Source organism: Brassica napus, chromosome C8 (assembly GCF_020379485.1).
Source record: "Brassica napus cultivar Da-Ae chromosome C8, Da-Ae, whole genome shotgun sequence".
In the NCBI taxonomy this organism is placed as follows: domain Eukaryota; kingdom Viridiplantae; phylum Streptophyta; class Magnoliopsida; order Brassicales; family Brassicaceae; genus Brassica; species Brassica napus.
This window is the reverse complement of record NC_063451.1, coordinates 45,655,821-45,668,100: the sequence shown is the minus strand read 5'-3', so window position 1 is coordinate 45,668,100 and position 12,280 is coordinate 45,655,821. Positions and strand designations below refer to the sequence as shown.

Sequence of the window (12,280 nt, the reverse complement as noted above, 5' to 3'; positions counted from 1 at the left end):
TAAATCTGCGCATGGGTGAAAGAAGTGATCGATATGTTTTAGTCCTCTGTTTTGTACGTGGACGCTCAAGATGTCGTTTACTATCTTTTTACCCGGCCACGTAGACGACCAAGATGTCGTTTACTATGATACTAGTATCTTCTTACCCAGCTACTTGTGTACTGATAATACTAAAAAGGTTTACTACCATAAAGCGAAGTGACGATATAATCAACAACTTTGAATAGTAGCAACTTTTTTTAGCCGGCAGTGGAAAAAGATTCCAATAAAAATTTACCAGCTTCATAATAACACTACAGTGATTGGAAAAAGAAGAAATTAGTAGGGAAAAAGAGTGTGAAAACTGAAAAGTAATGGGAAAGGTCAAAACAGCGTTTCTGACTAGGAGAAACACCAGTTTGAAGTCGCAACAAAACATTACAAATAAACGCAAGAACATGTATGAATGAATGATTTGATGATCATTAACTATAGAAATGTGACATTCATTTCAACATAGAATGAAAAAATAAATTCTGAATCCCCGCAAAACGACATATCTGACAATTAAATTAAATTCAATACATTACATACGACGATGACAATACATAATTAATTGTAGTTGAGGAAAAACGATCGAACAAGGAAAAGTCGTTGGGATCTAGTCGCAACTTAAATTGCTTATTTATTGGACTCGCAAAACATTAGTTGAATCGAGACATGCAGCTAAGTCTTTATAACATTCTAACAAAAATCTCTCTCGCCGGCTAGCTTGTTAGCAGTCGCCATGGAGAACAGCGGCAATGATAGCTTGCTGTTGCCGGGAGACAGAGTCGAGAAAGGGACATGGAGAGATCTGCGAGAGGGATCATACACCGAAGAGCTCAAGCGGATCATCTTCTTCGCCGCTCCTATGGCGGCTGTGGTCATCGCTCAGTTCACGTTACAGGTCATATCAATGGTGATGGTTGGTCACCTTGGAAACCTCGCTCTCGCTAGCGCTTCCTTAGCTTCTTCCTTCTGCAACGTTACTGGCTTCAGCTTTATCGTATGTTTTCTCCTTTACTCTTAGCATTTCCTTGACCAGGGGAGATCATGAGCATATTCGTCTACAGCCTTCAAAGTATTAGTGGTTAATATGTATATATTATTAACTTCCAAATGATGAAGAAAAATATATATTTAATAATTGTTTTAATCCCCCCCAAAAATTTCAGGACCGGCCCTGCCATCAACACTTGATTAATGTTACTCTCTTTTGTTTTTGTGTGTGATGCTAGATAGGAATGTCAACTGCCTTAGATACCCTGAGTGGTCAAGCTTATGGAGCTAAGCTATACAGGAAACTAGGCCTTCAGACATACACAGCTATGTTCTGTCTTACACTAGTCTGTTTCCCTCTCTCTATCATCTGGTTCAACATGGAGAAGCTTCTTGTCTTCCTTGGCCAAGACCACTCCATTGCACACGAAGCCGGTAGATATGCTGCATGGCTCATCCCTGGACTCTTCTCCTACGCCGTTCTACAGCCTCTCACTCACTACTTCCAGAACCAGAGCATGATCAGACCTCTCCTCATTACCTCTAGTTTTGTGTTCTGTCTCCACGTTCCTTTATGCTGGCTTCTTGTTTACAAGTCAGGGCTTGGCTTTCTTGGAGGAGCCTTGGCTATGGGTTTGTCGAACTGGCTCTATGCCATTCTTCTCGGATCTATTATGTTCTTCTCCTCTGCCTGTTCTGAGACACGTGCGCCTCTTTCAATGGAGATATTCAACGGCATTGGAGAGTTCTTTAGATATGCTCTTCCTTCTGCTGCTATGGTTTGGTACTTACATCTTTCTTTGTGCCTTTCAACTTCTCTATTGCCTGTACATTTTTTTTAAACCTCTTTAATGGGTTGCAGCTTAGAGTGGTGGTCATATGAACTCATGATATTATTATCTGGTCTCTTACCCAACCCAGAGCTGGAGACTTCTGTCCTCTCTGTCTGGTAACTATCTACATTTCATTTTCTTGTCAAAAGTCTTGAATCTGCCAAAATATAATATATATTCAATCTATGGGCAGTCTCCAAACAATTTCAACAATCTATTCAATACCACTTGCCATCGCTGCTGCAGCAAGGTTAGATCTTTAGTCATTATCAATACTTGAGTCATATGGTTTCATGTTTCATAAGTGGATGTTTTATTGTGCAGCACAAGAATCTCAAACGAACTAGGTGCTGGAAACTATAGAGCAGCACATATTGTGGTCTACGCAGCAACGTCCTTTGCAGTAATGGAATCAGTGGTAGTGAGTTTGTGTCTCTTACTTGGAAGGAATGTTTTCGGGTATGTTTTCAGCAGTGACAAGGCAACCGTCGACTATGTTGCAAAGTTGGCTCCATTGGTCTCTATCTCTATCATACTAGACAGTTTACAAGGGGTTCTCTCAGGTCCTATTTCTTTACTACAAATACAGATTTATTGTCAACACTTGTGCAACTGCCAAGTGCTTCTCGTCTTATAATTTGCTTATGGATCTCTCAACAGAGGTCCAAGTCTTCATGTCTAGTCATGTTAAAGCCATCTCAAAGTTATATTCATCTCTGCCACTTCTAACAGTTGTTTAAAATGGTTAGCAGGTATTGCAAGGGGATGTGGATGGCAACATATAGGAGCTTACATCAATTTAGGATCTTTCTATCTCTGGGGGATACCCTTTGCAGCAATGTTAGCCTTTTGGGTTAATCTGAAAGGTGTTGGTCTTTGGGTTGGAATACAAACTGGTTCCCTTCTGCAAACGTTTCTGCTAACACTTGTCACTGGCTGCACAAACTGGGAAAACCAGGTTCGTTTTCGTTTCTTATTGTCCCTTCTTCATAACTTGTCCCTTGTGAAATAGACATAAATATTCATTTGGATGCCTTGTCTGAACTCTAGGCCCTTGAAGCGAGAAAGCGTATGGCTTTGGCGTAAGGGTAACGTAACGAGCCATGCATCTAAAGATTACAGGGGCCATATGTTCAACCGGTTACACCATTGTGGTAGCAGATTTGGACTATTGTTGCAATAATACTGCCTCTTTATTTTTTACAGTAATAATGAATAAATTGTAGTATACCTGCGAAAATTATATCACATGGCAAAATCCTTCACATTCAATAACACACTCCAGCATAGATTTTTCAAGTTTCCCCAGCTAACAACCCTCTGAAATAGATTTTCTCAGTCGTTTTCTAACTCATAAACTCCCGCAAGGTGCACTATAAGTAACAAGCATCAAGAACAAACACACTAACATCTTTGACAATTTAAAGTGTAATGTCGCCTTCCACTGCTTCTGCAGTATCAGTGGCCACTTCCTTGACGTTTCCATCTCCTCCCTCTTGCAGTAAATCATCTATTGTTATATCATCCTCCCCACCACTGATATCCTCTACTTCATCTTCTTCATCTTCTCCTCCAGCTCCAGGTATCTTCCTTTTCTTTGGCCCGTGCTCCATCCTGTGCGTCTCTAACTCCTTATCCATTGTCTCCTGCAAATTCATAGCCTCGTTGTTTGCTTTCCGCGCCTTCCTTGCGTTTTGCCACCTTTCCAGCTCTTTCTCAACACTACCCAGATATCGCTCTTCTATCTCCTTTTGATACTCACTCACCTCTTGTCTCTTGGCTGCCTTCCATTCTAAGAAAGCCTGCGCCCATCACCAATCACATAGCATGTATGCCGTACGTAACCTTCATTTAAATAACTACACCTTACCTGCTCTTTGCGTTGCTCTGTCTCAGTTGTATCTTCTTCCAAAGGCTTCGTTGGTGCATAGTATATCTGTGGCTCTGATTTGGTCCTGAAACAGCCGTCCACATGCAATCAAATGCAAAGAATGTCAACAGAAACCTATATATCAGCTCGCGATTTCTACCTATGGCCTTGCACATCGACATGAGCATGCACGTGAAGGGAAACTTATCTTTGCTTCTATTAAATTGTGAATATGCACACTTTGGACCGAAATTAAAAATAACCTGCAAATATAATTACAAAGAGAACTCATCATTAAGACTCATGATGCTAAGAAATAAGAGTACTATGGAAACAAAAACACTACCTTATAAAATTGCTAAGTTTTTTCTTCTGCTCACACCACCGAAGGAATAGCAGTTCCAACTCTTTCTGTTCTGCTTTAGCAGCAACACGGGCTCGAAGCGTCTGATTCACCAGTTAAATTGTATCTCAGAACACTAGCACACATGTATGCCTTTTGGAATATATATAAAAGAAAATAAATCGTTGGTGGTTGCTTACAAGATCTCTTCTCCTCTTTTCAGTCAGATTTTCACGCTCTTGCAGCCTCAGTCGCTCACTTTCTTCTCGAGCCTTTTGCTCAGCCTATACGAGTAGGAGGGACACGGAGAAGTGAAGATATAAGCGCACTCCTAAATGGACTTATAATGATACCTTACACCTAACATCTTTCTTAGCAACATTACTAATATCTTCAAATTAAAGGTCAAGAAGACTCAATTCCAAAAGATATGATTTATGCTACTCTCAAGTTAAAAGAAACTGGAGGAAGATGTTGTCTTGGGATAGAAGATGAATATAATGACGTCCAAGTACAATAAAATGATGTTTCCCTCGATAAACAGCTAGCTTCTACGGATTTTAAGTTAAACAAGCCAAGTGAACATGAAGTGTGTTCTTACCTTCTGTAGAGCAGCAGACCGTCGAGCATAGGCATCTGTTCCAGAAAGCTGTTTATCTTCTTTTCTGAACCTCTGCAGAAGGGAAAGGAATGGTATGACATGAAACAAACTAGTCCATGAGTGACTAAAGAACATGAGCAAGAGAGATACGTCCACGTATTCTGTCAACAAATACCTCCAAAGTCCCTAGAAGATTCCCCAGCATTCTTCTGTTTCTCTTAACCAGATTAGGATCCTCATTCTTAGGTAATTGCCTTGGTGCAGGCTCAGGCAATGCTATAGCTTCATAACCCTGAATAAGAACATAGCGAGAGTCAAGAGACGCACTTTTGTAAAAAGAGTTTGTGGGTATTGATTACCTTCTTAATCCCTCTTTGTTCCGCATCCCTCTGAGACCAACTCCCACGATGCTGACCACCATCTAGCTTCTTGTCCCTTTGATCAGAGTTCCCATTTTCACCAGCTGAAACATGTGTTTCGTTCCCATCATTACTAACATCTTCACCATCGACCTGAGTTTCCTAATAAAAATTAAAACTTCTTACGATCTGTTAACGAGACTGCATTACTACTTTCTGAACAAGAGAGAGTCTTTCAGATACCTTAACAACGGCGGAAGACAATCTCCGTTTAGCAGGAGGCTCGTCTTCCACATCATTCCTCTCCGCCTACAAAATCAAAGACAACCTATTAACACATCTCAAAGAAGAGAACCATATGAATGCTGAAGGAAAGTGAAATTACCGGTCGACGAAAACCTCTACGAGCTTGGTTGCGAGGGGGAGCAGCACCAGAGAGTCCTCCTCGGCGGAGTCCACGAGGGTCACGAAGCCTCTCAGTAATCTAATTACGATACAGAATCTCATTGACACGGAGACTTATAACTAAGAATGAGACTGAATTGGAGATGATGATAGTACCTCACGTTGCTGACGGCGAAGCTCATTGATCTCACGTCGTAGCTCTTCGGCGGTCTTCTCCACGACGGTGTCTCCCATCGTCACACCTGCAAAGACGTTCACTCGAAACGAAACCGTTTTAACAAAGTATTTGAAGAGACGAAATATTTTATATGGGCTTTAAAACCGTAGTTTCGGCCTTTTAGAAGACGGTTAAATCCGGTAAAGCCGAACCGAACCAAACCGAAGTTCACTGAAATTAACGAAACAGCCAAGGGTTTTGGAGAACCAGGGTTCGACACTCAGCGAGAGCATATGGACTCGGTTGCCAATTGTAACATTTGATTAATCGCAAAACACCCACTCGAGAGAGAGAGAGAGAGAGAGAGAGAGAGAATAATCAAAGATCTCACATTCCCGGGAACTTTCGCCGTCGAAACGTACCAAGTCGTCACTGAGGGAGACTCCATTACCGCTGCTCGACTATATAATCCCCTAGGCTTCGATTATATCTCCTTCTCCTTCCTTTCTCCAGTCATCGAATCAGAATCATCCCATCTTTCTACAATCCGGCCGTATTCGAAAATCGCTTCCTAATTTCCCCGGCTTGGGGATGAGACCTTACTTTCTTCCCTACTCCGCTGAGAGAGAATAGAGAACCAAAGGAGGTCTGATTCAGCTATGAGCAGCCAGGTTCGGGACCTGGTAGAGGAAGCCAAGAAGCGGATCGTGATACTGGTGATATGCGTCGTCGGACTCTCATACCTCCTCTCTCGTAAGTTCGATCGTTCTCAATTTGATCAACACTATTGAAATTGATTACGTGTTTAGAACTCGATGAGCTTTAGGGTTTATGATTTTAGGTTATTACTGATTTTGTTTTAATACGTTTTTGCAGTGACGAGTTCATCGGTTTGGGTCAACCTCCCTGCAGCTGCGTGCTTGATCGTCCTCCTTCGTTACTTCTCATTCGACGTCGAAATGAAAAGAAAGGCTGCAGCTTACAACAGCAAACCTTCTTCACTGAGTGGACCGTCTCTAAGTAAGCCTCCAGAGCTTCCTAAAGCAGCTCCACGGTCTGACTGGAGAAGCAAAGTTAACTCACAGGTGGTTGAGGACGCATTGGATCGCTTCACTCGCCACCTCGTTTCGGAATGGGTGCTTGATCTCTGGTACTCCCGCTTAACACCAGATAAGCAAGGTCCTGAGGAGCTGGTGTTTATTATTAACCATGTTCTCGGGGAACTTTCGCGGCGGTTTAGGAACGTTAATCTCATTGATCTGTTGACAAGGTTTGTTCTTTTTAGTGTCTTTTGAGTATTTTCTTATGATTGCGGTTTCAAGGAACTAAAGCTGTCTGATTGATTCAGGGATATAATTGATATTATATGTCGTCATGTGGAGCTTTTCCGTGAGTGTCAAGCAAAGATTGAGAGAAAAGGAAGAAGAAGCCTCAGTTTCGAAGAGAGAGACTCAGAACTAAGACGTGTGATGGCCACAAATGATAAATTGCACCCTGCCTTATTCTCTCCTGAATCTGAGCATAAGGTTCTTTGCAGTCTTAAGTGGCGACGAGCTGTTATGTAGAGTTTTACGTTGAATGTTACACCCTATCAGGTTGTTATAGTATGCTCTCTTTTTTTTGTAGGTTTTGCAGCATATAATGGACAGACTCATTTCACTAACGTTTAGGCCAGAGGATATGCACTGTGCTTTTTTCCATTATACCGTGAGGGAGCTTCTTGCTTGCTGTGTGATGCGACCAGTCATTAATTTAGCCAATCCTCGGTATGTTATTACCTCTTTCGACCACATTTGGTTCCTCTTGTATTCACCACCGTGATTTTCAAATTCTCTTCCAGGTTCATTAATGAGAGGATTGAAGCTGCTGTGATATCAAGGACAAATACTAATGGCGGATCTAGTGCTGCAAAAGAGACTTCTCAATCTGAAGATCTCTCGGAAGTTTCTCATGATCATTTTTCGAGATACCTGGACCCCTCTGTCACAGGTGTTGAGCTTGTACAACTGAAAAATGAACAGCAGAAAAGGAAAAATGCTACAAATAAACAGCATGTAGCAGATTTGGCCAAAGATCCATTGCTTTCAATGGACACTCGATCTTCCCGATCGTGGGAGTCCCTCCCCTTAACTTCCAAAATAGTTGATGATAGTAAATATCTTCAAGGGCATCGAGGAGGAGAGGGATGGGGTGACGTATTAGAGAAGATGTCACAAAGGAAAACTGAGACCCTTTCTCCAGAGCATCTTGAAAGCGTGTGGGCAAAAGGAAGAAATTATAAAAAGAAGGAAGGTGAGAGGGTGCCCCCGAGACTTTCTATCAAGGAATCGTGCAACGATGGTGATAATGCACGGCCTAAAAACTTCAATGAAAACACTGTGAATGCAAGAGGATCCAGTCAGCCTAAGGTAGTAGACAGTCACTTATCAAGTTATTCCTCTGCTGAAGAGGACGAGGAAACAAACAGTAGTCATTCTTCTACATCTGAGGACGAGGAAACGGTAACAGGTCTAAACAGTCCTGGGACTCGAGTCTGGGATGGTCGAACGAACAAAAATCCTAGTGTGTCACGGATACACCATCCACTTGAAAATTCTGGTCGTCGTTTCAAACAGACCAGTAAAGGGCATGAACGTTATGAGAAAACATCCAGGCATCGGTCTAGCAGGAAGAGATCCAAACGTTCTGGACTCATTCAAGGCGATGATGATAGCGATGATTCTGAACATGATTCTTTGGCGAGATCATATAGTGGCATCTCTGCAACATCGTCTGCATCATACAATTCAGTGGCGGAAGGTGACCTTCTCAGTGCCCCTAGAAGTTCATTGTTGGTTGATTCCTTTGCCAAGTTGAGATGTGAGGTACAGTTAAACAGCCAGTTGCAGACAATGATGTTTTGTATGCTGGCTCATATGATGGATGCATTTAGGTTCTTTTCGCAGGTTATGGGTGCCAATATTGTGAAGAGTAGTTCTAAGATGTTTGCCGTGTATTCAATTTCCGTCACAGATGATAGTAATCATAGCTGGTCTATCAAAAGAAGGTGATAGAATATTACTGTTACGGATCTGATGATGGTGCTTTATTTAGATTTTTTTTAATATTTACTTCTCTGAACTTTCAGATTTCGACATTTTGAAGAGCTTCACCAGCGGCTTAAAGTGTTTCCCGAGTACAATCTTTATTTACCGCCGAAGCATTTCCTATCAACAGGCGTAGACATACCTGTTATACACGAGCGATGTGTACTGCTTGATACCTATCTCAAGGTCAAATATCATGTCTCTTGTTTCTAGTCTGTGCTGGTGCTTTGTATAAGGATTTGTTTTGTTTGTTAAATGAATTCTGTTTTTAAGAGTAGGTTGACTGTGAATTAGGGTTTGTGTTTTCATGTTCTGGTAGTTACTTTGGGATTTTTGAGAAGCTAGTGCTGAATCTTTTTATGCATATAACATCATTATGGACTACTGCCTGTAATTTAGACAGAAATAGAGTCTGGCCTGCTTTGATGTACGGAAGATGTGTACTTATGTATTTGATCTGCTCAAGTAACTAGTGCTGGTAGTTCTTATGCTTGAAGCTTTGTACATAGTTGTTTCTCAAATGCCTTCTGTTCTTCCACGTTAACTAACATGAGATTGAAAAGCTTTAAATAAAATTGTTTCCCAGTTTTTCTTAATCTGCAAATTATCCTTCTCTACTTTGCTCAGAAGCTTTTGCAACTACCAAGAATTTCAGGATCAATTGAAGTGTGGGACTTCCTTAGTGTGGATTCCCAGGTAGGTTATCTTCCTCTGGCTCAAAATCACTAGTGCTTACAAATTTTAATGCTAAAATGCTGCTGCGGTGCAGACTTATGCCTTCTCAAGTTCTTTCTCTATCATTGAGACGCTCACGGGTGGGTAATTCACAACACAATGGGAATTTTCGTTAACTCGTTTGCTATTATTTATTGTCACTAGTAAATTGTTTCAGTTAAACCTGCCCGTAAGACATCTACAGTTTCTACAAGTATAGCTAATATGACCGAGGCGGCGCCAGCTCCTCTTCCTTCGAGAGAAAACCTGAGTTCAGAGAATGGGAAATCGGGTCAACATGTGAGGAATAACGTTATGGTGGATGATCTGAAGTCAAAAGTGAAAGCTCCTGGAAATGATCATACGAAGACGTCTGATGCAGATGTGAGAAAAAGCAAAGAGAACGGCGGGCTTAAAGTGGGTAATCAAGCTGAGGCAATGGCCTTCCCCGGCCTGCCCACAGAGGTATATATTTAACATCCACACCTAGCGTATGCCTGACATTTTTGTATCTGATGATTCTGCCTTTTGCATTGTGGGAAACCATGAGGCCAGTGCCTATAGTTGTATTGTGCTTGCTATAACCCGTCTTTCTTGCAGTGGGTTCCTCCAAAGCTAACATTGCCCCTACTAGACTTGGTAGATGTTGTCTTACAGCTCCAGGAGGGTGGGTGGATCAGGTACATCATTTTATAACCAGGGGCCGTACTGTTTGTTTCTTTCTCAGTCAAGAAATTGAAGTGGTTTTGATCATTTACTTTTGTACATTTCCAAGGCGGAAAGCTTTTTGGGTTGCCAAACAGATACTTCAACTCGGGATGGGCGATGCATTAGACGATTGGGTACTCGAGAAAATTCGTCTTTTGCGGCGGGGAACTGTAGTTGCTTCTGGAATTCAGCGGGTTGAACAGGTGAGAAAAGCTCTTTCTTTTGCACAGTCACAGTGAACAATGGAAAAAAGTATTGCCTAACAGTGACATATATGATATCCCTGGCCTTGTTGTATTTTACTTCAACTTGAGATTTGAAAGAGATATCTGGTATGATCTCTCAGATACTATGGCCGGATGGGATATTTATGACAAAACATCCAAAAAGAAAGCAACAATCCAGTACTTCTGACGAGGAGCAGCAACAAGAAGCAGAGAGACGAGCCAAGTTTGTTCATGAATTAATGATTGGTAAGGATCTTCTTGTCCATCTGATACTTCTTGAAATCAATGATATCTAAGCTTTATTGAATTAACATAAAATGTTTGAATATAACCCTGAGCGTACAGAAAAAGCCCCAGCGACTATAGTGAGCCTTGTGGGTCAAAACGAGTATAAACAATGTGCGGAAGACCTCTACTTCTTCCTTCAGGTAAATATTCCTCCAGTTTTGCCTTGCTTTTTGGTTGTGAGAGCTCAAGCTCAAGTACTGGGTTTGATTGTTTGAACATTGTTTGTTTCAGTCATCAGTGTGTCTAAAGCAATTAGCATTTGACCTCCTGGAGCTGTTGCTACTCTCTGCGTTTCCGGAAATGGAGAAGGCTTTCAAACAGTTGCGTGACGAAAAACACCTCTTTGGTCAATACACACCAAACTGATACCTAGATTCTGCTTTGTAACTCCTCTGTATATTACGTGGAGTTTTGCTAGATTTGTGTAAACAGTAAGCATTTCAATGAATCAATCATATACCATCAAAAATAGTCTACAAAACCAAGAAGGAAAACAAATGGCAAAACTCAAACTGAATCCTTTGCATTGAGCTAACGGCAGCCTTGTTAGCTTAATGGGCTTGGTTCTGTTTAGTGGTGGCAACGAGGATAAGTAGGGGACCATTTTGAACATTGCTTATCAATGCGCTGAATGATTCCTTACCAGTAAAAGTGGACACATATCAAGATGACACCTTCTTTAATTCTTGACTGACATATCAATATCAGCTTCCTTCTTCAGCTACTACATTCCATTGAATGAATGATATTGTTTGGTTTTGAGTGAAATAAATATAGCTATTGTCCAAAAGGATTGGCATGAGAGACAAAAGATAAGATGATGAAACCCACAGCCAAATCAATTGAGAGAGTTGGTCGTTTCTTAAGGAAAAGCCTTGGGAGCATCAAGTCCACTATCTGCTTTGGTAAACACCACACCTTACCTAAAATCAACAACACTCCACTCTTGAGCCCCTTCTCGTGCAGTCTACACCGCAGCTGTCCACAAGATTCCCAAACTGAAGAAACCTACAGCGTTTTCTCTTCTGAGAGCACAGCTGTTGCAGAAACCAGAGATGAGAGTCTCATCAACAAGGTCCGACACAAAAAGAAACCGAAGAAGAAGAAGGTTGCAGAGCCAATGGAGGAGGCTAAGAGAAGAGGTGAGATGCTGGCGCAAAAGATGAAAGATTTCAACATGGTGGATCTCAGAGACGTGGAGCACGCTTCGGATGTACAGGAAGCTCTTCGATGCTACTCAAGCATTAGAAGCCCTGTGTACCTTGACATTGTTGACAATTTCTTCACTGACATGTACTACGAGTTCTCTGATCCGCTCACTACTACTTCCAGTATCAAGGGCTCAAGAAGAAAAGCAGGCTCTTTCAGGCTCTAAGACCCCTCTCGATCAGCTTAAAAGCTACGGTGAAGCTATTTCGTTTAGAATATGCACTTCCTAAGACGTGTTGTTATCCATTACGCCACTCAAAAATTTCACTTACTAGTTACATGTTTGTATAAAAAGAAACCTGCACGTTCAGTTACTTGTTACTACCTCATCTTATAGAGTCTTCATGTTATCAATGCAACATATGTTGTCTTCAATTTATGTCAGTTTCTAAGATTGGACCAAACTGAATCTTGAATCAGGAGATGGAGAACTATGGCAGAACTTGATTTTTAAATAGAA

At 41.5% G+C, this 12,280-nt stretch overlaps 4 protein-coding genes across 6 annotated transcripts; 3 read left to right on the top strand and 1 right to left on the bottom strand.

The window, feature by feature from the left end:
* Window positions 1-699: 699 nt before the first annotated feature.
* Window positions 700-3,125, top strand: LOC106415642 (protein DETOXIFICATION 12). The gene is made up of 7 exons (XM_013856399.3): window positions 700-1,027; window positions 1,260-1,804; window positions 1,883-1,969; window positions 2,047-2,103; window positions 2,178-2,416; window positions 2,606-2,811; window positions 2,904-3,125. The coding sequence occupies exons 1-7, from the start codon at window positions 767-769 to the stop codon at window positions 2,937-2,939; spliced, it is 1,431 nt and encodes a 476-aa protein (XP_013711853.2). The 5' UTR covers window positions 700-766; the 3' UTR covers window positions 2,940-3,125.
* Window positions 3,099-5,738, bottom strand: LOC106415643 (pinin-like). Its single transcript, XM_048765251.1, has 10 exons — window positions 5,588-5,738; window positions 5,412-5,510; window positions 5,270-5,335; window positions 5,027-5,179; window positions 4,843-4,959; window positions 4,668-4,739; window positions 4,267-4,350; window positions 4,070-4,170; window positions 3,724-3,808; window positions 3,099-3,655 (listed from the first exon to the last, which is right to left on the bottom strand). Exons 1-10 carry the CDS (start codon window positions 5,663-5,665, stop codon window positions 3,275-3,277), a joined length of 1,236 nt encoding a protein of 411 aa, XP_048621208.1. The 5' UTR covers window positions 5,666-5,738; the 3' UTR covers window positions 3,099-3,274.
* A 168-nt stretch (window positions 5,739-5,906) lies between these two features.
* LOC106415055 lies at window positions 5,907-11,080 on the top strand. Of its 3 annotated transcripts, none has more exons than XM_048765249.1 (15): window positions 5,907-6,341; window positions 6,465-6,858; window positions 6,937-7,114; window positions 7,215-7,354; window positions 7,429-8,452; window positions 8,534-8,634; window positions 8,716-8,860; window positions 9,302-9,370; window positions 9,444-9,489; window positions 9,609-9,853; window positions 9,989-10,068; window positions 10,164-10,299; window positions 10,443-10,569; window positions 10,669-10,751; window positions 10,843-11,080. In XM_048765249.1, exons 1-15 carry the CDS (start codon window positions 6,248-6,250, stop codon window positions 10,975-10,977), a joined length of 2,997 nt encoding a protein of 998 aa, XP_048621206.1. In that variant the 5' UTR covers window positions 5,907-6,247; the 3' UTR covers window positions 10,978-11,080. The 3 variants fall into 3 exon arrangements, with proteins under 3 accessions (XP_048621206.1, XP_048621205.1, XP_048621204.1); XM_048765248.1 differs by having other exon boundaries at window positions 9,594-9,853; XM_048765247.1 differs by having other exon boundaries at window positions 5,908-6,341; window positions 9,567-9,853.
* Window positions 11,044-12,195, top strand: LOC106415057. The gene has a single exon (XM_013855673.3). The coding sequence runs from the start codon at window positions 11,429-11,431 to the stop codon at window positions 11,984-11,986; it is 558 nt and encodes a 185-aa protein (XP_013711127.2). The 5' UTR covers window positions 11,044-11,428; the 3' UTR covers window positions 11,987-12,195.
* The last annotated feature ends 85 nt before the right edge of the window (window positions 12,196-12,280 follow it).

What these genes read in the sequence shown, in the direction of transcription:
- LOC106415643 (XM_048765251.1), bottom strand. Translation starts at nt 5,665, where the DNA reads ATGGGAGACACCGTCGTGGAGAAGACCGCCGAAGAGCTACGACGTGAG. An exon ending in ATCTTCTAGGGACTTTGGAG is followed by an intron (nt 4,740 to 4,842) that starts GTATTTGTTGAC and finishes TCCCTTCTGCAG; the next exon opens with AGGTTCAGAAAAGAAGATAA. An exon ending in AAACTTAGCAATTTTATAAG is followed by an intron (nt 3,809 to 4,069) that starts GTAGTGTTTTTG and finishes CGGCTGTTTCAG; the next exon opens with GACCAAATCAGAGCCACAGA.
- LOC106415642 (XM_013856399.3), top strand. Translation starts at nt 767, where the DNA reads ATGGAGAACAGCGGCAATGATAGCTTGCTGTTGCCGGGAGACAGAGTC. An exon ending in TTACTGGCTTCAGCTTTATC is followed by an intron (nt 1,028 to 1,259) that starts GTATGTTTTCTC and finishes GTGTGATGCTAG; the next exon opens with ATAGGAATGTCAACTGCCTT. An exon ending in ACTTCTGTCCTCTCTGTCTG is followed by an intron (nt 1,970 to 2,046) that starts GTAACTATCTAC and finishes ATCTATGGGCAG; the next exon opens with TCTCCAAACAATTTCAACAA.
- LOC106415057 (XM_013855673.3), top strand. Translation starts at nt 11,429, where the DNA reads ATGATGAAACCCACAGCCAAATCAATTGAGAGAGTTGGTCGTTTCTTA.
- LOC106415055 (XM_048765247.1), top strand. Translation starts at nt 6,248, where the DNA reads ATGAGCAGCCAGGTTCGGGACCTGGTAGAGGAAGCCAAGAAGCGGATC. An exon ending in TATCATTGAGACGCTCACGG is followed by an intron (nt 9,490 to 9,566) that starts GTGGGTAATTCA and finishes AAATTGTTTCAG; the next exon opens with TTAAACCTGCCCGTAAGACA. An exon ending in ACCTCTACTTCTTCCTTCAG is followed by an intron (nt 10,752 to 10,842) that starts GTAAATATTCCT and finishes TGTTTGTTTCAG; the next exon opens with TCATCAGTGTGTCTAAAGCA.